This window comes from Pseudochaenichthys georgianus, chromosome 5 (genome assembly GCF_902827115.2).
Source record: "Pseudochaenichthys georgianus chromosome 5, fPseGeo1.2, whole genome shotgun sequence".
NCBI classification, from domain to species: domain Eukaryota; kingdom Metazoa; phylum Chordata; class Actinopteri; order Perciformes; family Channichthyidae; genus Pseudochaenichthys; species Pseudochaenichthys georgianus.
In genome coordinates this window covers 18873987-18896995 of record NC_047507.1, presented here as the reverse complement: position 1 = coordinate 18896995, position 23009 = coordinate 18873987, and the positions used below count along the sequence as shown (strand labels likewise).

At 41.6% G+C, this 23009-nt stretch overlaps 1 protein-coding gene across 1 annotated transcript; it reads right to left on the bottom strand.

Moving 5' to 3' along the window:
* Positions 1 to 5903: 5903 nt before the first annotated feature.
* On the bottom strand, positions 5904 to 22924 carry LOC139433866 (sodium- and chloride-dependent GABA transporter 2-like). The gene is made up of 6 exons (XM_071203297.1): positions 22890 to 22924; positions 22722 to 22812; positions 22246 to 22424; positions 21455 to 21589; positions 17987 to 18127; positions 5904 to 5989 (listed from the first exon to the last, which is right to left on the bottom strand). Exons 2-6 carry the CDS (start codon positions 22727 to 22729, stop codon positions 5904 to 5906), a joined length of 549 nt encoding a protein of 182 aa, XP_071059398.1. The 5' UTR covers positions 22730 to 22812; positions 22890 to 22924.
* Positions 22925 to 23009: the final 85 nt, after the last annotated feature.

Sequence of the window (23009 nt, the reverse complement as noted above, 5' to 3'; positions counted from 1 at the left end):
TCAAGCCTTCAGGTCACGACCTCCGACTTCTACATCAAGAATATATCACACTTTCTCAAGTACATGGCCGACACACCGTGCAAGGGGAGCAGGCTCAGCCAAACGGACATGATTTTAATCAAACGGGAAGTAGTTGCCATCCTGAAGTCCCTGAAGAAGAAAAGTACTTATCCACCAGATGCAAGTGAAGCGTGACAAGATTGGAAGGTCTGCCGAGCACAACGACCTAATGACATGCTTGACTTCGACCACCACTCGCATCCCTCAGGCTCCTGGATGTGATGGCCAGCAATCCGACTTACCGCGACCCGGACACTGCTCTATGGGTATATGACTCTTCATTGGAGCTGCATTTATGGCCACCGTCCGGGGGGTCTACTCCAACATGACCAACGCCGAGGTCCGAAAGGCGGATACAACTGGCACTGCCTTCGGCTACCTGGTTTCATGTGAGTGCTATTAATCAATGTATTTATTCTGGCAGTTATATGCATGATTGACATTGTATTGACACTCTCTATCTCTGTCATAACAGGTAAGTAACCACAAGACGGCCAACGCGTTCGGGGAGGCGCAGCTGTACCTCACCGTAGAAGAATTTGGATGGATGAAGAGGTGGCTGGAAATTAAGGGTACGCTGACCTGCACCCAGAGCCGTTACTTTCTGTACACAGAGGGGAAGAACCCGTTCAGGAAGCTTGCCTACTCCCTGAGGTTGGCATGGGCTGATGTGGGGCTCCGCAGTCCCATTAACTTCACCGACCTCCGCACAGTCCACGCCGATAATGCGAAGAGGTTTCAAGACAAAGGCAACCGCCAAAGAGTGAGTGATTTCATGTGTCACAAACACTGCAACTGCGGACAAATTTACGCGAATAATCCTTCTTTGAAGGAGGCTGCGGACATTCGGTTGCTCTTCACACAGTCACTTCAAGCAGCGGCGGCGGCATCGACAGCAGCAGCAGCAGCGGGAAATGAAGACACTTTTGCGGGTATTGACATCGACAGTGACAACTCTGGAGAGGAGCACAGCCCGGCTCCCTACCAAGACTCCCTACCAAGACATGTCCCGAAGAGGGACCAGTCACTGGCCGAACACAACCCCTCAGACATGGGTGAAGAGAGGGTGCCATACTCTGCCCCCAACTTCACCCACTGTTGCCAGTGATCAACTTGTAAATATGCAGTGTGTTGTTGTAATCAGTCCCCTTGTAATACGTTATATCCTGTTTGAATTTATTTATTACTGTCAATATTACTGTAAATAAAGTTTGTTAAAATTACTAAGTGTTCTGTTTTTAATCCCACTATGGGTTTTCTTCTTTTAAGATCCCCAGGGGCACGATATTCTGGTTCTGGTGGTAGCATGTAGGTGTTTAGTCCGAGTGAGGAGTGCTCAAGTGTGGGATGATTTGTAAGGTAGAAGAGGGTAAAAAAAGTTAAAGTGTGAACCTCCAGCAGGGCAGGTGGTGCTGTGAAGAAGGCCGACTATGGGTGCCGATGGGCGGGACGGCAAAGCACCGCAAAGTAGACCCCCTTTAAGTGTAGCCAGGGGCACGAGCAAAATCCTCCATGGAGGTTGGGTGCTGCTGCTGTGAAGAAGGCCGACTATGGGTGCCGATGGGCGGACAGCAAAGCACCGCAAAGTAGACCCCCTTTAAGTGTAGCCAGGGGCACGAGCAAAATCCTCCATGGAGGTTGGGTGCTGCTGCTGTGAAGAAGGCCGACTATGGGTGCCGATGGGCGGACGGCAAAGCACCGCAAAGTAGACCCCCTTTAAGTGTAGCCAGGGGCACGAGCAAAATCCTCCATGGAGGTTGGGTGCTGCTGCTGTGAAGAAGGCCGACTATGGGTGCCGATGGGCGGACGGCAAAGCACCGCAAAGTAGACCCCCTTTAAGTGTAGCCAGGGGCACGAGCAAAATCCTCCATGGAGGTTGGGTGCTGCTGCTGTGAAGAAGGCCGACTATGGGTGCCGATGGGCGGACGGCAAAGCACCGCAAAGTAGACCCCCTTTAAGTGTAGCCAGGGGCACGAGCAAAATCCTCCATGGAGGTTGGGTGCTGCTGCTGTGAAGAAGGCCGACTATGGGTGCCGATGGGCGGACGGCAAAGCACCGCAAAGTAGACCCCCTTTAAGTGTAGCCAGGGGCACGAGCAAAATCCTCCATGGAGGTTGGGTGCTGCTGCTGTGAAGAAGGCCGACTATGGGTGCCGATGGGCGGACGGTAAAGCACCGCAAAGTAGACCCCCTTTAAGTGTAGCCAGGGGCACGAGAAACATCCTCCATGGAGGTTGGGTGCTGCTGCTGTGAGGAAGGCCGACTATGGGTGCTGATGGGCGGACGGTAAAGCACCGCAAAGTAGACCCCCTTTAAGTGTAGCCAGGGGCACGAGAAACATCCTCCATGGAGGTTGGGTGCTGCTGCTGTGAGGAAGGCCGACTATGGGTGCTGATGGGCGGACGGTAAAGCACCGCAAAGTAGACCCCCTTTAAGTGTAGCCAGGGGCACGAGAAAACATCCTCCATGGAGGTTGGGTGCTGCTGCTGTGAGGAAGGCCGACTATGGGTGCTGATGGGCGGACGGTAAAGCACCGCAAAGTAGACCCCCTTTAAGTGTAGCCAGGGGCACGAGAAACATCCTCCATGGAGGTTGGGTGCTGCTGCTGTGAGAAGGCCGACTATGGGTGCTGATGGGCGGACGGTAAAGCACCGCAAAGTAGACCCCCTTTAAGTGTAGCCAGGGGCACGAGAAACATCCTCCATGGAGGTTGGGTGCTGCTGCTGTGAGGAAGGCCGACTATGGGTGCTGATGGGCGGACGGTAAAGCACCGCAAAGTAGACCCCCTTTAAGTGTAGCCAGGGGCACGAGAAACATCCTCCATGGAGGTTGGGTGCTGCTGCTGTGAGGAAGGCCGACTATGGGTGCTGATGGGCGGACGGTAAAGCACCGCAAAGTAGACCCCCCTTTAAGATTCCCAGGGGCACGAGATTCTTGAGGGTGTGATCATCTTGGTTTAGTCCGTGGGGGAGTGCTTAAGTTCGGGGGCCCGGGGACCCAAGGTGCTCGAGGTTCTGGAGGTACATGGGAGGGATCCTGGAGCTCCTCAGTCCGTGTTTTGGGGGTCTTGGAGCGGCCACAGAGAGGTGCTTTTCCCCGGGGTATGTCATGGAAGTCTGAAATAACCTGTTTGCTCATGTCAGGGAGAGATGCTGGGGCTGCTGCGTCCGTGTTTTGGGGGTCTTGGAGCGGCCCCGAAGAGGTGGCTTTGTCGGTGTACGTAATGTAAGTGTGAACTAGCCTGTTTTCTCAAGGCAGGGAGGGATCCTGGAGCTCCTTAGTCCGTGTTTTGGGGGTCTTGGAGCGGCCACAGAGAGGTGCTTTTCCCCGGGGTATGTCATGGAAGTTTGAAATAACCTGTTTGCTCATGTCAGGGAGAGATGCTGGGGCTGCTGCGTCCTTGTTTTGGGGTTCTGGGAGCGGCCCCGAAGAGGTGGCTTTGTCGGTGTACCTAATGGGTAAGAAAGCCAGTCTACACAGGTCGTGAAATGTGATTGAAATGTACAGAGTGCTGTACATTTCAATCACTTTGAATGGGAGTGGTGAGGTGTGGATGAAATGGCCATATCTCCCTTAAATTCACATCAAACTCACCCATCTTTCACACACTAATTCATGGGTAACAGAGCCATGTACACCATGCATTTAAAGTAATGTTAGCCAGCTTTCAGACACTAATTCGTGGGGAAGAAAGTCACCCTGGACGGGTCATCAAATGTGATTGAAATGTACAGAGTGCTGTACATTTCAATCACTTTTAATGGGAGTCGTGAGGTGTGGATGAAATGGCCATATCTTCCTTAGATTCACATCAAACTCACCCAGCTTTCACACACTATTTCATGGGTAACAGAGCCATGTGCACCATGCATTTAAAGTAATGTTAGCCAGCTTTCAGACACTAATTCGTGGGGAAGAAAGTCACCCTGGTCGGGTCGGGAAATGTGATTGAAATGTACAGAGTGCTGTACATTTCAATCACTTTGAATGGGAGTCGTGAGGTGTGGATGAAATGGCCATATCTTCCTTAAATTCACATCAAACTCACCCAGCTTTCACACACTATTTCATGGGTAACAGAGCCATGTGCACCATGTATTTAAAGTAATGTTAGCCAGCTTTCAGACACTAATTCGTGGGTAATAAAGGCCTGTACATCTCCCTGTTTGAAAGGGCCATATCTCCCTTAAATTCACAGCAAATTTACCCATCTTTCACACACTATTTCATGGGTAATAAAGCCATGTGCACACTGTATTTAAAGGGCTGCAGGAACACTTTACCCGCCTTGTAAACACCTTTCTCCTGGGTAAAACAATCCATGTATTTCCGCCTGCTTTCCATCAGCACCCGCCAGTCATTTCAAACGGTTTCAAATCGTTTTTTCACTTTTAAAAAGAGCTTTCTGCCCTGTAAATGATTTCTAATCATTATTACCGTCATGGAGGAGCTGCAGGGACACTTTACCCGCCTTTTAAACACCTTTTCCTGGGTAAACAATCCATTTATTTCCGCCTGCTTTCCATCAGCACCCCGCCAGTCATTTCAAACGGTTTCAAATCGTTTTTTCACTTTTAAAAACAGCTTTCTGCCCTGTAAATGATTTCTAATCATTATTACCGTCATGGAGGAGCTGCAGGGACACTTTACCCGCCTTTTAAACACCTTTTCCTGGGTAAACAATCCATTTATTTCCGCCTGCTTTCCATCAGCACCCGCCAGTCATTTCAAACGGTTTCAAATCGTTTTTTCACTTTTAAAAAGAGCTTTCTGCCCTGGCAATTATATCTAATCATTATTACCGTCATGGAGGAGCTGCAGGAACACTTTACCCGCCTTCTAAACACTTATTCCTGGCTAAAACAATCAATGTATTTCCGCCAGGGTCACAGCCTGCTGCTGCTGCTGCTGCTGCGGCGGCTGCTGCTGCTGCTCTCCCTCCCTAAATTCACATCAAAGTCACCCAGCTTTCACACACTATTTCATGGGTAATAAAGCCATGTGCACACTGTATTTAAAGTAATGTTAGCCAGCTTTCAGACACTAATTCCTGGGGAAGAAAGTCACCCTGGACGGGTCATCAAATGTGATTGAAATGGACAGATTCCTGTACATTTCAATCACTTTTAATGGGAGTCGTGAGGTGTGGATGAAATGGCCATATCTTCCTTAAATTCACATCAAAGTCACCCAGCTTTCACACACTATTTCATGGGTAATAAAGCCATGTGCACACTGTATTTAAAGTAATGTTAGCCAGCTTTCAGACACTAATTCCTGGGGAAGAAAGTCACCCTGGACGGGTCATCAAATGTGATTGAAATGGACAGATTCCTGTACATTTCAATCACTTTTAATGGGAGTCGGTGTGGATGGCCTGTTGAATCCGATTTTGAGCACTCTTTTCCCCGCATAAACTAGTTTAAATCACCGTTAAACACTTATTCTGTTGATGTCTATATAACCGACTTCCCGCTATGCATTAAGTCGGTTATATGGACCCTGTACACTAGGCATACCGCGGCCGGTAGTAAATGTCCAACCATTGTACCCTCTGGTCCCTAGGGTATGTTAGATAGCACCTACGCATGGTTCATTATAAAAAAAAATTGAGATTACAATAATTCGGGTCATTTACATGTTGCAGGTTGCCTACGTTGGATGGACGTTTCTAAAAATACGAGGATAACAACAAGTGACCAATGTTTGTAACATGTGACTCTCTTTACAAAAAGAGGAACAACAAAGAAAGACACAGAAACAGCAGGGTGCCAATGCACCTCTGGTTTTTGTGACTCCAATAAAAAGGGATATTAGTTAGTTAAAGACAGTTGAAAATTGAACTTACTCCCAGAATTCTGTTGCTGGCGTTGTTGCGTTTGCTGTCCAATTGGATGATGTGTTTGTTTTACCAAATTCAGCACAGGTCTCTGAGATAAAAACAGGAAAAAATGTAAAAGTGTAGATAAGAGTAGTAGTACACATGTTCCTTTCCTCAAAAAAGTGACAGGTGGTGTGACAGGTCATACCTCTCCCTACTTATGCAAATGAGCTAAGTCCTTTGATGTCAGATTGGCGTGAAAGACCCCCCGGAGTGATTCTTTTATTGTAGCAATTAAGATAGTTATAGGTATTTGACCCCTGACCCCAAGAGTGGAGTAATTGCCCCAATTAGACTAGCCCCAGGCACCCCCTTTGTGTATAGGCCTTTTATTGTAGCAATTAAGATAGTTATAGGTATTTGACCCCTGACCCCAAGAGTGGAGTAATTGCCGCAATTATATTAGCCCCAGGCACCCCCTTTGTGTATAGGTATTTTATTGTATCAATTAAGATAGCTAAGGTATTTGACCCCTGACCCTGAGAGTGGAGTAATTCCCCCGCAATTATATTAGCCCCAGGCACCCCCTTTGTGTACAGGCCTTTTATTGTATCAATTAAGATAGCTAAGGTATTTGACCCCTGACCCTGAGAGTGGAGTAATTGCCCCTCAATTATATTAGCCCCAGGCACCCCCTTTGTGTACAGGCCTTTTATTGTATCAATTAAGATAGCTAAGGTATTTGACCCCTGACCCTGAGAGTGGAGTAATTGCCCCTCAATTATATTAGCCCCAGGCACCCCCTTTGTGTACAGGCCTTTTATTGTATCAATTAAGATAGCTAAGGTATTTGACCCCTGACCCTGAGAGTGGAGTAATTGCCCCTCAATTATATTAGCCCCAGGCACCCCCTTTGTGTACAGGCCTTTTATTGTATCAATTAAGATAGCTAAGGTATTTGACCCCTGACCCTGAGAGTGGAGTAATTGCCCCTCAATTATATTAGCCCCAGGCACCCCCCTTTGTGTACAGGCCTTTTATTGTATCAATTAAGATAACTAAGGTATTTGACCCCTGACCCTGAGAGTGGAGTAATTGCCCCGCAATTAGATTAGCCCCAGGCACCCCCTCTGTTGTATAGGTCTTTTTGATGTATTGAATAAGATAGTCTCTTTGACCCCTCCCCCTCAGAGCCCTTTGTTGTCTAATCTAATTAGCTTTTGATGCCTGCCCTTTGATGTGCAATTTCACACTGATGAAAGCCTCTGTATAAATGACTAGGATAAGACCATATAGAGATATGCTCAAAATAAATTTAAAAAAGACAGACAATTCAGCTTACCAAGTCAACCGTCTGAAGCGCCAGTCAAGAAAGGAATGCGACGTAGGGGTGGGGTGGGTTCAGAGTACAGCCTCTTTCTGGTCACGTGTGTTGGAGGAGGGGCTCTGTAAGGAAGGTTGAAGGAACGAGCAGGATTTCTCCCCCCGGTTTGACTGCAAAAGACTCTGACTTTTCTCCAAGGGGATCCGCTTGAGTGTCAGTAAGTTTCCTTAAGGTGTCATAATGAGTGAGCTTTTGATTATCTATTCATGTGACGTTCACTGTTAGAATATAATGTAATACATGCCATAAAGAAGCCCGTACGAAGAGCCTGAATGTTTTACTTTTCCCATAAAATGCAAAACAGCAATAGTCAAGACTGTGGTCTAAACTTAAATACATCAGCAACATTTGGATGGATTGCCGTGACATTGTACAGACATTCATGGTTCTTCTATAAAAAGCCTTTGTGTGTTGTTATTTGGCCGAGGTCTAGTTTGGAAACCTATGTCTAATTTAGTGGTACGGTGCCCAGTATCATTATTATATATATATATATATATATATATTCTTTATTTAACAGGTAAAAAAACTCATTGAGATTAAAATCTCTTTTCCACGAGTGACCTGGCCAAGAAGGGCAGCATGTACAAAGTTACAACCTATAAAACACAGACATGAAAGGCAGACAAATACAGCTGTAAAACACAAATAAAATGGCACATTAGCCAGTCAATATGCGAAGTAAAACAAACTATTAAAATCATTCAAAAACTGGTGTACTTTCAAAATATAGCTCACTCGAGATGGTTTCTCCAAAATGACAGGGTTTGCATCCATTACAGTGTATCTTACAGTTCCTTTGTGAGTGAATTACACACAAATCTGCAGAGTGTCACTAATATATATATATATATATATATATATATATATATTCTTTATTTAACCAGGTAAAAAAACTCATTGAGATTAAAATCTCTTTTCCAAGAGTGACCTGGCCAAGAAGGGCAGCATGTACAAAGTTACAACATATAAAACACAGACATGAAAGGCAGACAAATACAGCTGTAAAACACAAATAAAATGGCATATTAGCCAGTCAATATCAAACCTTTATTTAACCAGATTGGTCCCATTGAGATCATAGATCTCTTTTTCAAGGGGACCTGCAGAAATATGCAACTTTTTTCAGCTTTTATACACAAAAGTGCAGGAAAATTCAGAGGATGAAGAAGCAGAAAACAGCCATTATTCTTCACTCTTCTGTAAAACGGACAGTTTCAAGAAAGATGACACCGTGTTTATGCATGACATGCAAAATATATTGAAGCCCTATTAAAAAAAAACAAGTTACAAGTATATTGTGTGAAAATATCTCAGAAAGTCGTAATATTGTTTATTAGTGATACCTGAGGATATTCTCTTTTTTATTTGTAGCGACTGTGAACTAATGTGTAATTACTTTTTTACTAACTATATAAGAAAAGTCTCTCTGAAGAGAGGAAATAATAAAACAATTTAAAAACATAATCTTTGTCTTCTATAATTACTTTACACCACTATAAGGAACCCCAATATGAGGCTGTATGGTGTACTATTAGATTTTGTTGTAGGCAACAAAGAGAGGTTTTCTTAAAATGTGTTTCTGCTCCATTTCACTCCATGAAGCCTCCAGCTTGTACAAGGGCTCCGCCTCCACTCAACATAACATGTCCCGCCCTCCTCACCAGAACATTTAAAAGTAAGGGGATGGAAATAGACGAAAATAAATACGCTCAAACTAGATAACAGGCCAGTCATTTCCAATCACCAAGGCACTTTTCAAAAAAGAAAAATGGCAAAGAGAAGCTTAGATATGGGTTTAATCAGCGAGACCCCTGTGACAACGTACAGCCATCAGTCCGGAGAGCCAATCAAGAAACGAATGCAATATATGTGCCGGGTTCAGACGCCTCCAGCCGAAGAACTTCATGAAGAATGGAATCTAAAAAATGGCGATGTTTGGGGTTATGTATTCAACTATATGGTGAATGAATTGCATTTCTACAATCTGAAGAATGGAGAAACGTACGGACCCCGCAGTGTTAAAGCGACACTGACCTCAACAGATTGGGCTGTGTTAACTCTGGTGTCTTCCAGAGATCTCCATGCAACCACGGTACCGGAAGAAGTAGTGCATCAAGAAACCATAGTGGAACCAGCGGTGTACAAGATATTTGCAAAGAAAAGCAAAGAAACACAGACAGCATGCAAGATCAAAGAAGAGATTTCACCGCCGCCCCTCAATGTGGGGGAAGAAAGAGTTATTTCCCCGCTGCCAGAAGTGAGAAGAGTCCTGACAAGCACCGTCTGGGAAACTAAAAGCGGACCATCGGGGCGATGGTATTACCGTGCAAGTCATTTGGAGACGGTGGGGAAGGATCCCTCTGATGATTTTGTTTTGGAGACTTTTAATTCTACATGTGGAGTATTTCAGACAGCAGTGCGGGTATCATTGACTGCTTGGCTGAAAATGATTGATGGAAAAGCTACAAAGCTTAAAGAACTTTTTAAACAGAGTCAGACATCGATGGACATTATACTGGTGAAAAAGAATCTCACCTTTACAGAGGACTCTGCCTCCCACTCAACATAACAAGTCACACCCTCCTCACCAGAGCATTTTAAACTAAGGACCCCTCAAGAAAGACATTGTGTATTCTACCTATGTAAAAAGAATGTCGGGGTTGTCTCTGTATCAAGAAGATGTGTTTAAAAATGTATTTTGTGAAAAATACCAACTGTGTGAGAGACGTCATAAAGACACTCATTTTAACCACAGTGTTTGTTCTCTACAAATGTTTTAAGATTGTTACAAAATGTAAAAAATAAAAGGTATGGAGACTAAATTAATTCAGGTGACTCTGGCTTTATTAGGAAAACAAAACATATAATACAAGGGGTTAGGGGTTAAATGTAACCATCGTGGACTTAAATAGTCTAACCAAAATACTTTATCTGAATACATTTGTTCTTTTTAAGCGCACTTTCTGAAATTATTTATTTATTATTTCAGTGGAACAATCCAGTTTTTGTTAACATTAACGCTTTCTTCTCTTTTTCTTGTGTTACTAAGATACTTTTAGACACACTTTGGCGTATGCAACACTTGTTCAGATAAACAAGGTTTTTTCTTTTCTGATAAACTTACATATTTTAGTTATTTTATGTTACCAAGATACTTTGAGATACACCCTGATGTACGCAACTATACTTTTATGACTTTTTCTGTAGAATCGTGACAAAACTATTACTTGTTCTTAAATGATGACCTATTGCTGGAGATGAGATGAAAAAGCTACAACGCTTAAAGAACTTTTTTCCAAAAACTCTCAATTCTATAATTGACTACCCCCATTCAACGCAATAAGCCCTACCCTCCACTCAGCAAATCATCTAAAACGAAGGACCTCGCTAAGACGACCATTGTAAACTAGCCATGGAGCAGAGAAAAGCCAAGACTTCCCCCGCGAGTTGCAGCCAGGAACAGAGTCCACCAGCAACACCACCATGTGGGAAACCCGAATCTTGCAGTACTACTGCTGCTGATGCTACTCCTCGGGTCAAGAAGTCTTGGTTTAGGGACACAGTGAAATCGGAGTTGTTTTATATTCTGGAGAGGGTGATGTATCGGTACAGAAAAGAAATCTGCAAAGAATGCCGACGCAGTATCCCCGACCAGAGGCAACACGATTGTCGGAATGACATGCCCGATTTCTTCTTCAGAAACAATTACAAAGCGTTAATGAAAAGACTTTGGCTCGCCGACTTCGTTGCAGTGATTGACCAGAGTCTTATTGAAAAAGGCATTTGCGAGGATAAACTGAGGATAGGACGCGCTTCGGAAGCTTTTCTGCACAAGCTTGTAAAATGCAGATGCCTCAAGGAGAGACTTGAAATATCCATACAGAGTTGGATGGAGAAGAAGAAGACTGACAAACAGCAGTCGGATGGAGAAGAAGCCAGGGACTTGTTCAATGCAGTGACTTTTTTCTTTAAGTAAAATAAAAATGGGAAACTACTATGCAAAACGCTCTGTATATATTGATCATAATGTAGTCATTACCCGTTTAATAAGTGTGATGATGGGGACGATTGAAAACAGAACGAGTAGTGACCCCTGTGTAAAAAGAATGGCCGAAGTTTGTAAACTAGAAGACATTTTGGATATCGTTCGTTCTGGCAGTACTATTCCGGGTCATTGGGAAACGATTGTAAACGAAACATTTAAAGGGGTCCTGGAATCTTCATTTTCCGAAACATTCTGTAACATTATCTCAGAAATGAAACAAACATCAAAAGTATATCATGTGCTCTCATTGTATGCTCTGTTTGTAGATGTAATGCATCTGTGTGTCGAAAACAGCATACACGTGAATATTTTGACTGAAGTGAAAAAACTCCATCACGATATCTCCAGTAATATGGGGAATTCTAAGCTGGAGACTGTCCTGGGGATGCTACAATCAGTATAACTATTGATTTTGTGTGTGAAAAAAATAAGAAAAGTGTTTTTTTACATCTAAAAACTGTTGTCATAATTATAGCAAGGGGAACGTGTCTGGATACATGTGTATTACAGGCCTTCTTGTTGTGTTTTCAGTGTTTTTCTGTGTGTCTGTACACACAAAGCACACTTCATTATCTACTTTTCAGCTTTTAAAAAGAAAAGTGTATCTTTCGGTAACTTTCTCAGAGAATTTAAGCATAAATCTGTCAAATGTTCAAAACAGCCTTGTTTCACTGAAATACCCTCAAAATGACAAACTGCCATTAAGAGTCAGATTCTTAACAAAATCTACTGAAACAGAGTACTTTCTACAGATGAAGCCTCCCACTCAACGCAATATGTCCCACCCACTCAGCAAATCATATAAAACTAAGGACGACCGTTAAAAACTAGCCATGGATCTGAGAAAAACCAAGTCTGATGTAGCCTGCCCTTATTATCACCAGGATAATGGATACGGGCTTAATGACTGGATGTTACAAAGTAGGGGAGAGGATGTTCCCGAAGAAGAGCTCTCGTCTATATCATATCCATGTAAGGTCTTTAGGACAAAAGAGGACCATGATAACATGACATATGAAGAATATCTTTCTTTAAAAGATGGTATTATAGATAACCTTTATAGAAACAGTATATCTCATACCACTCGCCAAGATCGCAAACGACAATTAGCAGAAAAGACAAAAAGAAGGAAGGTGAAAAGAAAAAGAAACAAAGTGAAGAAATTTAAACTAGAGGATGGTGTTGTAGAGCCATTACCGGATCATAATAATCTTATAGATCATCTCCCGCTAACCGACTGCTGCGAATGTGTTGAACAAATACCAAAAGCAATGTCAAAAAAACAGAGCATACAATGAAAGCACATGATACACTATACATGTTTCGTTTACAATACTATTACTATATATGAAAGCAAAAAAATAAAACACATTTTCATTGTGTAATGGTTGTTTAATTGAAAAAACACAACATTCAACACAATTCATAGAAAACATATTACATTTGACCAAGTTAATGTCGTAGTGCATACATGGTAATAGACTTAACGATTTGCACTGCTGCTTCTCTCCGCGTTTCATTGACAGTGATCGGTTTGTCGTTCAATTCACAGAGCCCAAGTAGATGTTTAGGGGTCTCTTGGAAGTATACGAAAGCATTTTTTATATCAGATAAATGCATTAACATCACATGTAAATTCTCTATTCTTTCACCCGATGATCAATATATACAGAGCGTTTTGCATAGTAGTTTCCCATTTTTATTTTACTTAAAGAAAAAAGTCACTGCATTGAACAAGTCCCTGGCTTCTTCTCCATCCGACTGCTGTTTGTCAGTCTTCTTCTTCTCCATCCAACTCTGTATGGATATTTCAAGTCTCTCCTTGAGGCATCTGCATTTTACAAGCTTGTGCAGAAAAGCTTCCGAAGCGCGTCCTATCCTCAGTTTATCCTCGCAAATGCCTTTTTCAATAAGACTCTGGTCAATCACTGCAACGAAGTCGGCGAGCCAAAGTCTTTTCATTAACGCTTTGTAATTGTTTCTGAAGAAGAAATCGGGCATGTCATTCCGACAATCGTGTTGCCTCTGGTCGGGGATACTGCGTCGGCATTCTTTGCAGATTTCTTTTCTGTACCGATACATCACCCTCTCCAGAATATAAAACAACTCCGATTTCACTGTGTCCCTAAACCGAGACTTCTTGACCCGAGGAGTAGCATCAGCAGCAGTAGTACTGCAAGATTCGGGTTTCCCACATGGTGGTGTTGCTGGTGGACTCAGTTCCTGGCTGCAACTCGCGGGGGAAGTCTTGGCTTTTCTCTGCTCCATGGCTAGTTTACAACGGTCGTCTTAGCGAGGTCCTTCGTTTTAGATGATTTGCTGAGTGGAGGGTAGGGCTTATTGCGTTGAATGGGGGTAGTCAATTATAGAATTGAGAGTTTTTAGAAAAAAGTTCTTTAAGCGTTGTAGCTTTTTCATCTCATCTCCAGCAATAGGTCATCATTTAAGAACAAGTAATAGTTTTGTCACGATTCTACAGAAAAAAGTCAGAAAAGTATAGTTGCGTACATCAGGGTGTATCTCAAAGTATCTTGGTAACATAAAATAACTAAAATATGTAAGTTTATCAGAAAAGAAAAAACCTTGTTTATCTGAACAAGTGTTGCATACGCCAAAGTGTGTCTAAAAGTATCTTAGTAACACAAGAAAAAGAGAAGAAAGCGTTAATGTTAACAAAAACTGGATTGTTCCACTGAAATAATAAATAAATAATTTCAGAAAGTGCGCTTAAAAAGAACAAATGTATTCAGATAAAGTATTTTGTTAGACTATTAAGTCCACGATGGTTACATTTAACCCCTAACCCCTTTGTATTATATGTTTTGTTTTCCTAATAAAGCCAGAGTCACCTGAATTAATTTAGTCTCCATACCTTTTATTTTTATTTTTTACATTTTGTAACAATCTTAAAACATTTGTAGAGAACAAACACTGTGGTTAAAATGAGTGTCTTTATGACGTCTCTCACACAGTTGGTATTTTTCACAAAATACATTTTTAAACACATCTTCTTGATACAGAGACAACCCCGACATTCTTTTTACATAGGTAGAATACACAATGTCTTTCTTGAGGGGTCCTTAGTTTAAAATGCTCTGGTGAGGATGGTGTGACTTGTTATGTTGAGTGGGAGGCAGAGTCCTCTGTAAAGGTGAGATTCTTTTTCACCAGTATAATGTCCATCGATGTCTGACTCTGTTTTAAAAAGTTCTTTAAGCTTTGTAGCTTTTCCATCAATCATTGTCAGCCAAGCAGTCAATGATACCCGCACTGCTGTCTGAAATACTCCACATGTAGAATTAAAAGTCTCCAAAACAAAATCATCAGAGGGATCCTTCCCCAGCGTCTCCAAATGACTTGCACGGTAATACCATCGCCCCGATGGTCCGCTTTTAGTTTCCCAGACGGTGCTTGTCAGGACTCTTCTCACTTCTGGCAGCGGGGAAATAACTCTTTCTTCCTCCACATTGAGGGGCGGCGGCGAAATCTCTTCTTTGATCTCGCATGCTGTCTGTGTTTCTTTGCTTTTCTTTGCAAATATCTTGTACACCGCTGGTTCCACTATGGTTTCTTGATGCACTACTTCCTCCGGTACCGTGGTTGCGTGGAGATCTCTGGAAGACACCAGAGTTAACACAGCCCAATCTGTTGAGGTCAGTGTCGCTTTAACACTGCGGGGTCCGTACGTTTCTCCATTCTTCAGATTGTAGAAATGCAGTTAATTCGCCATATAGTTGAATACATAACCCCAAACATCGCCATTTTTTAGATTCCATTCTTCATGAAGTTCTTCGGCTGGAGGCGTCTGAACCCGGCACATATATTGCATTCGTTTCTTGATTGGCTCTCCGGACTGATGGCTGTACGTTGTCACAGGGGTCTCGCTGATTAAACCCATATCTAAGCTTCTCTTTGCCATTTTTTCTTTCCAAGTGCCTTGGTGATTGGAAATGACTGGCCTGTTATCTAGTTTGAGCGTATTTATTTTCGTCTATTTCCATCCCCTTACTTTTAAATGTTCTGGTGAGGAGGGTGGGACATGTTATGTTGAGTGGAGGCGGAGCCCTTGTACAAGCTGGAGGCTTCATGGAGTGAAATGGAGCAGAAACACATTTTAAGAAAACCTCTCTTTGTTGCCTACAACAAAATCTAATAGTACACCATACAGCCTCATATTGGGTTTCCTTATAGTGGTGTAAAGTAATTATAGAAGACAAAGATTATGTTTTTAAATTGTTTTATTATTTCCTCTCTTCAGAGAGACTTTTCTTATATAGTTAGTAAAAAAGTAATTACACATTAGTTCACAGTCGCTACAAATAAAAATGAGAATATCCTCAGGTATCACTAATAAACAATATTACGACTTTCTGAGATATTTTCACACAATATACTTGTAACTTGTTTTTTTTTAATAGGGCTTCAATATATTTTGCATGTCATGCATAAACACGGTGTCATCTTTCTTGAAACTGTCCGTTTTACAGAAGAGTGAAGAATAATGGCTGTTTTCTGCTTCTTCATCCTCTGAATTTTCCTGCACTTTTGTGTATAAAAGCTGAAAAAAGTAGATAATGAAGTACTTTGTTTTTAGTAGATTTCGTTAACCCCCTGAGGCAGTCCATAAAACTAAGAATCTGTCTCTTAACCCATCATCCCCCGAGAGCCATACTCAACTCCCCACAGCAGCTCGGGTGTGAACTCCCATACAGAATGTTAGTCACTGTGTAACACTTTTTTAGTTTTGGTCGATGTGAGTGCTCGTATATCCTGAAATCGTTTTAAATGTTTGTTTTACTTTGCATATTTCTGCAGGTCTCCCCTTGAAAAAGAGATCTATGATCTCAATGGGACCAATCTGGTTAAATAAAGGTTTGATATTGACTGGCTAATGTGCTATTTTATTTGTGTTTTACAGCTGTATTTGTCTGCCTTTCATGTCTGTGTTTTATAGGTTGTAACTTTGTACATGCTGCCCTTCTTGGCCAGGTCACTCGTGGAAAAGAGATTTTAATCTCAATGAGTTTTTTTACCTGTTAAATAAAGAATATATATATATATATAATAATGATACTGGGCACCGTACCACTAAATTAGACATAGGTTTCCAAACTAGACCTCGGCCAAATAACAACACGCAAAGGCTTTTTATAGAAGAACCATGAATGTCTGTACAATGTCACGGCAATCCATCCAAATGTTGCTGATGTATTTAAGTTTAGACCACAGTCTTGACTATTGCTGTTTTGCATTTTATGGGAAAAGTAAAACATTCAGGCTCTTCGTACGGGCTTCTTTATGGCATGTATTACATTATATTCTAACAGTGAACGTCACATGAATAGATAATCAAAAGCTCACTCATTATGACACCTTAAGGAAACTTACTGACACTCAAGCGGATCCCCTTGGAGAAAAGTCAGAGTCTTTTGCAGTCAAACCGGGGGGAGAAATCCTGCTCGTTCCTTCAACCTTCCTTACAGAGCCCCTCCTCCAACACACGTGACCAGAAAGAGGCTGTACTCTGAACCCACCCCTACGTCGCATTCCTTTCTTGACTGGCGCTTCAGACGGTTGACTTGGTAAGCTGAATTGTCTGTCTTTTTTAAATTTATTTTGAGCATATCTCTATATGGTCTTATCCTACTCATTTATACAGAGGCTTTCATCAGTGTGAAATTGCACATCAAAGGGCAGGCATCAAAAGCTAATTAGATTAGACAACAAAGGGCTCTGAGGGGGAGGGGTCAAAGAGACTATCTTATTCAATACATCAAAAAGACCTATACAACAGAGGGGGTGCCTGGGGCTAATCTAATTGTGGGGGCAATTACTCCACTCTCAGGGTCAGGGGTCAAATACCTTAGCTATCTTAATTGATACAATAAAAGGCCTGTACACAAAGGGGGTGCCTGGGGCTAATATAATTGAGGGGCAATTACTCCACTCTCAGGGTCAGGGGTCAAATACCTTAGCTATCTTAATTGATACAATAAAAGGCCTGTACACAAAGGGGGTGCCTGGGGCTAATATAATTGCGGGGGAATTACTCCACTCTCAGGGTCAGGGGTCAAATACCTTAGCTATCTTAATTGATACAATAAAATACCTATACACAAAGGGGGTGCCTGGGGCTAATATAATTGCGGCAATTACTCCACTCTTGGGGTCAGGGGTCAAATACCTATAACTATCTTAATTGCTACAATAAAAGGCCTATACACAAAGGGGGTGCCTGGGGCTAGTCTAATTGGGGCAATTACTCCACTCTTGGGGTCAGATGTCATATATCATGTCAATAAAAGAATCACTCCGGGGGGTCTTTCACGCCAATCTGACATCAAAGGACTTAGCTCATTTGCATAAGTAGGGAGAGGTATGACCTGTCACACCACCTGTCACTTTTTTGAGGAAAGGAACATGTGTACTACTACTGATAAGTATTTGAAAGCAAAGTGCACAAAATACAAAGTAAACATATAGAAATTTGAGCAGTGATCAGCTGATCAAGAATGCAAGCAGTTTTCAAGAAATTACCAACATTTCTGTATGCATTTCACATCAAGCTTGTGGGCTTTTTTTTAAATGCTGTTGAATGAAGATACAAGGTAAAGAAATAGGTACACAAAGACACACATGTCATGCACGCGGTTAATTTCTCTCTGCAGGTCTACCTGTGTTCCAGAAGTTCCTGCAGCTTGCCCACGGGACCTCAACGCTGAAGGAGGAGAAGAGGTAGAAGAAAGCCCACGCCTGGATGACAATGTATGACACGGCCGCATATGCAATCACAACCTGGGTAGCATAGCCAATCCCTGAGAAGAAATAAAGAGTGTGGTCAAAGTAGATAATGGATAATTATGGGCAATACAATACAAAATAAAGCAGAGATAACGTCTGAATCAGGGGTCACCAACCTTTTTTAGGATGAGGGCTACTTTCTACAAATAAAACAAGTCGGGGGCTACTTTTACTCCTCTCTTTGTTGTTTTTTGCAGTGTATATATTTAGCACATTTTAACATTATTATATGCTTATCTTTAACCTTTGTGTGCTGTTTGGGTCTGTGGGACCCGTTTTCAGTGTTTACTAAAAGAACATGTATGCAATTTAATTATTTTAACGTGCTTTATTTGGGGGTGAACCTCACCTCCTCTAGGGGGGGCCTCACATCCTCCAGGGGGGACCTCACCTCCTCTAGGGGGGTCCTCACCTCCTCTAGTGGGGTCCATGCTCCCCCGGGAAGATTTTTTTTTAAATGTTGAAGTTAAATGCATCAATCTGGAGCACTTTGAGCACAACATGAATTTATGGATACAGCTCTCAACACTCAGATGAAAGGGAGCTGTATATTTTTCAATAATCCAAACATCTTTATCACAACCAATAACAAATAATTTAAACTTGTTTATTGTTATATTATGTTACCTAGTTAGCATTCTTTCTTTTTATTTATGCATATTTTACTAATCACTCCCCTTTCAAACTGTTTTTTGTACTGTCCTATTGTACACATTGGAATGATTTCTTACTTTATCTATATTAAATAGATAAATGGGGTGCTCTCTCTCACTCACACGCGCGCGCACACACACACACACACAGGCTGTGTGCTCTTCCGTGGCGATGACGGCTTGCGTTAAAAAATAATAAACATATTTGTAAAGTGGGGACACAAACGGGATTTCGAAAAGAGCGGGGGAGATGTCTCCCCTGGAGATTACGCCATGCGCGTGTGTGCGTCAAGTGGAACAAATATATGCAAGTTACAACACACAGAGTAAAACTCTGCCCCTCATGTGTTGTATAGGCTGGCATGACTAGGCTGTGTTCAATGGGGATGATGTGTAGTGTAGATTCTGCCAGAAGGAAAATCAGCGGGGAGGTGCCACATTGCTTTTCTTCCCGACTGCAACGCTGGTCCCGCAAATCAAGCAAGAACGTGATTGGTCGATATTCATTGTGGGAGTGGGGGGAGGAGGGGTGTTAGATAGATATAGAGTTATAGTAAGTAGATAGAGTTCGCTATGATTTAGGTTTTGTTTATGCATAGGGTAGATTCTTTTAATTACATTTCCTTTTTTGTTTTGTGTATTTTATACATTTTGGATTTTCTTGGTGAGCTATTTTTAGAACGTGCCCGGCGGGCCCCTCACGTTGCCCCTGCGGGCGACTGAGTGCCCGCGGGCACCGTGTTGGCTACCCCTGGTCTGAATCCTTACTAATACTCTGGTGGTTGTTGTTCTGTCAGGGTTTTGGTGGTTGGTTATGTTACAATGTCGGTGGACCTTTGAGAGCGTTTAGAGTCCTAAAACCTGAAAATAAGTTCATCATTTCTGCTCTTCTGGTTCCAACATCTCAAAGTCAAAACGTTTTCCTGAATGAGGTTTTAGTGATATGCTGGAAATAATCTCTTTATACATGTATAGCATTTTAATGTTTTGTTCTACAAAATTACACCAGTAAAAACCCCAATCGTGAATTTTGAAGCTTTTTCTTGAGACTACAGAGCTTTTCAGGGACATTAAACTCATATACTCTGCAGTGGTGACGTTAAAGTCATGCAAAACTCCGACGTAGTTCCTTTTAATCATAACGTTAGCTTTCTAATTGTCGTTGATTGATATATAATAAAAGTCGTCATTTGTGAATTATTTTCCTGAAGGAAACGTGTAAGTATTAAATATTTGTGTGTGCCACAGAGTCTACTTTATGCAGTTTTATTTTCCTAAAAATATGAATTAGATCAACCTTATGGATCAAAAAGCTTGGGACAGCATCATTCCTATAACAATGCTGTTTAAATAATTCACGTATATTAATCAAGTGGTCCACTTACAGTGCTCAGATGGGATTAGATTGTATTAGAAATGTAGGCAGTTTATTTTCAGGCCAGTTAAAAATGCAGAATTTCCCTTAAACCACTGACCTCATTGTAGTTTGTAAACAGGACTCTACTGTTTCAAACTAAAGCCCGATAATAACTTGAAATGCAGTGCACCATATTTTACTTACAATAGTATTGGAAAAAAAAGGAAAATGTTTTTATGATAATCAACCACTAACATTAATTATCATTCCTGCAGTGAGCCGGAGTGTGTGCATAACAAAGTGCACAGAACAGGTGGGTGGGGATTCATATCATGAGTTACAGTATCTGACCCTCTTGGGATTTGTTTTTGGTAGGAATAAAGATTTCAACACTTTATAGCATGACCAATATATCTCAATAGAGGATTTTTTTTGTTGGTGCGTATCAGAGTTCCTGCTTATCTCTCACATACAGTAAGATCTGATATTATGCAAACAAGCAGTCAGTGCCAACCAGCAGCACACACACCCCTGTGTGAAATGTATCATTCAGATCATGAAACATTAAGTACACACAGGCGTTAATTATTACAGCTGATTTTTGAGCGGCTTATTTACAATGAATTATATGTCTCTTGTTCTCAAGTAAACAACCACTTAATACCTGACTGGTTAATATACATCTGGAAAGGTTTGTTGTTATTTTTTGTGTTTAAAATGTTTGTTTTTTTAGATGTGCTTAATTTTATATAGCAGTTATAGAATAATCTGGTAAAATCGAAAGAAAAGAAGAAGAAAATAAGCCATTACTTGTACTTTATGACATTACTTATTTCCTTTAATTTAGCATGATATTCTTACTCACACATGTTTAACTGAACTATGTCTATACTGGGCCTAATGCCAGAACTTGACTCTTATTAATCCTAATAAAATGTTTTATTTTGTTCCAGGTTTTTAAGGGAATTGTATACCTGATCTAAATCATTATGGAATGATCCAAATGTAGAAAAACAAGAACTTTTCAAACCTGCTCTTCTTCTTTAATGTGTTTACCCTAGGCATACAAATCTCACACAGCCGCTTCAGCAGGGTGTCTTGTCTCTTATGCTTTAACGATTAGAAGTTAGGAGTTAGAGTACTAGAACAGAGATGTCATATCAAATGTATCTCGCATTTTCCAACAGTTTTCGAAAAAGGGAAGAAAAAAATTCAGCCAAACGGGTGACACGACAAATACAACAAACTTAGATGTATTTGTGTGAGGATAAAAGGTTGAATCTTACACAATAAGTACAGCTAAACATTGTTATACACTTTTATACACAGACCTTCAAACAAGGGGCAGAAGTGGCGCCAGCAGGTGATACATCCTTGAGATGTGTACTGTCCCATGGCCGTCTCCAGGAGGAACATGGGTATACCACATGAGAGCAGAAACAATACGTATGGAACCAGAAATGCACCTGTAAAAAACATGAAAAACAAATACTGTTTCCTCTTTGAATCTGATAAAGAGCCACACTACACATGATCATCCCTGTTTTTATTTATCCTTGTTTTGAAGCTCTGAGACTTTGATATCTTAGGAAAGAGAGTGTTTACACAATCAATGTTTTAACAGGAAGAATGTTATTCATGTCTTTTATGGTTTTGTCCTTTCCAGGGAAACATCTGGTAACCACTAGTGGGCCACGTGGGCTCCTATAGTATTTATAACATAAATCTAAGAGGAACTAAAATAAATCTGACACATATGTGACTTTAGAAGATCCCACACTGCTGTAATGTGGCTGCAGAGTTTAAAGAGGCATAGCAAGACTTTCTAACCAATGACATTTATAATGCCGTTTATTTTATTGGCTATCTTCCAAAAAAGAACACAAACAATGGTCTCCTTGTTGTTGCCGGAGTTGCTTTCAGTTACAGGAAGAAAAAAAGTTACTGACAACAAAAATCTGCTTTGTATATCGCTTGAGCAATTCCTTATCAGCAAAATCTATTTTAACGTCACAGCTCTTTTTCCTCATCCCTTGGCATCACTTTGATTGGGTGCAGCAGTTCCACTTTGCGGGAACAGGAAAAGTATGTATAATTTTTGTAGTTTGGAAATCCTGCTTACCTCCCCCATTTTTGTAGCATAGATAGGGGAACCTCCAGAGGTTTCCCAGCCCAACAAGGGTCCCTGCTACGGCCAGAAGAAACTCTACCTTGTTTGCCCATTGACCTCGATCCAACAGCTGAGCCTTCTTCAACTGACTGTTATCCTGCATGTCAATGCTGTTTCCTTTGTGCAACTCTCTTGACATGCAAAACAAGTAGGAGATTAAAAGAAATGTCCCTCTTTCCTCCACATTAACAGGAAAAAGGACTGTCAAAGCTGTGTAGCTCTGGGTTATGCAGACACAAACCTACTCAGCTGATTTTTTTCCTCATAAACTTTGTTTTTATAATTGTTGAAGTTAATCTTGTGGGATTATCATGAATGGAAAGTTTTCACAAGCAGGTGTTTATCAGAAAGCTGCACTTATCAGAAGACATTTTAGAATTAAAGTGATGCATTTAGCAGCCCAGTGCAAAACAAAAAAAGGTACTTACCCCTCCATCTCAAAGCCCCCTCTCCCAAGAGTTGCTTTCAGCAACAGCAAACTGATCAGTATTCCTCTCAGCTGGGTGCATCACAGGATCTCTACACAAACAACATGTCATGAGCAGAGCCAGAATGAGAAACAATGTAGCTATGGTTTCCTCTGGTCCCTCTATTACCTAAGTATCCGTCGGATTGGTCTGCTCACCATGCCGTCTTACTTGAAAAACTGGTTGGCCCTGACAAAGGTCCAAGGTATACTACTTCCCTGCTGTATTTTTCCACTGAGACAGAGGCAG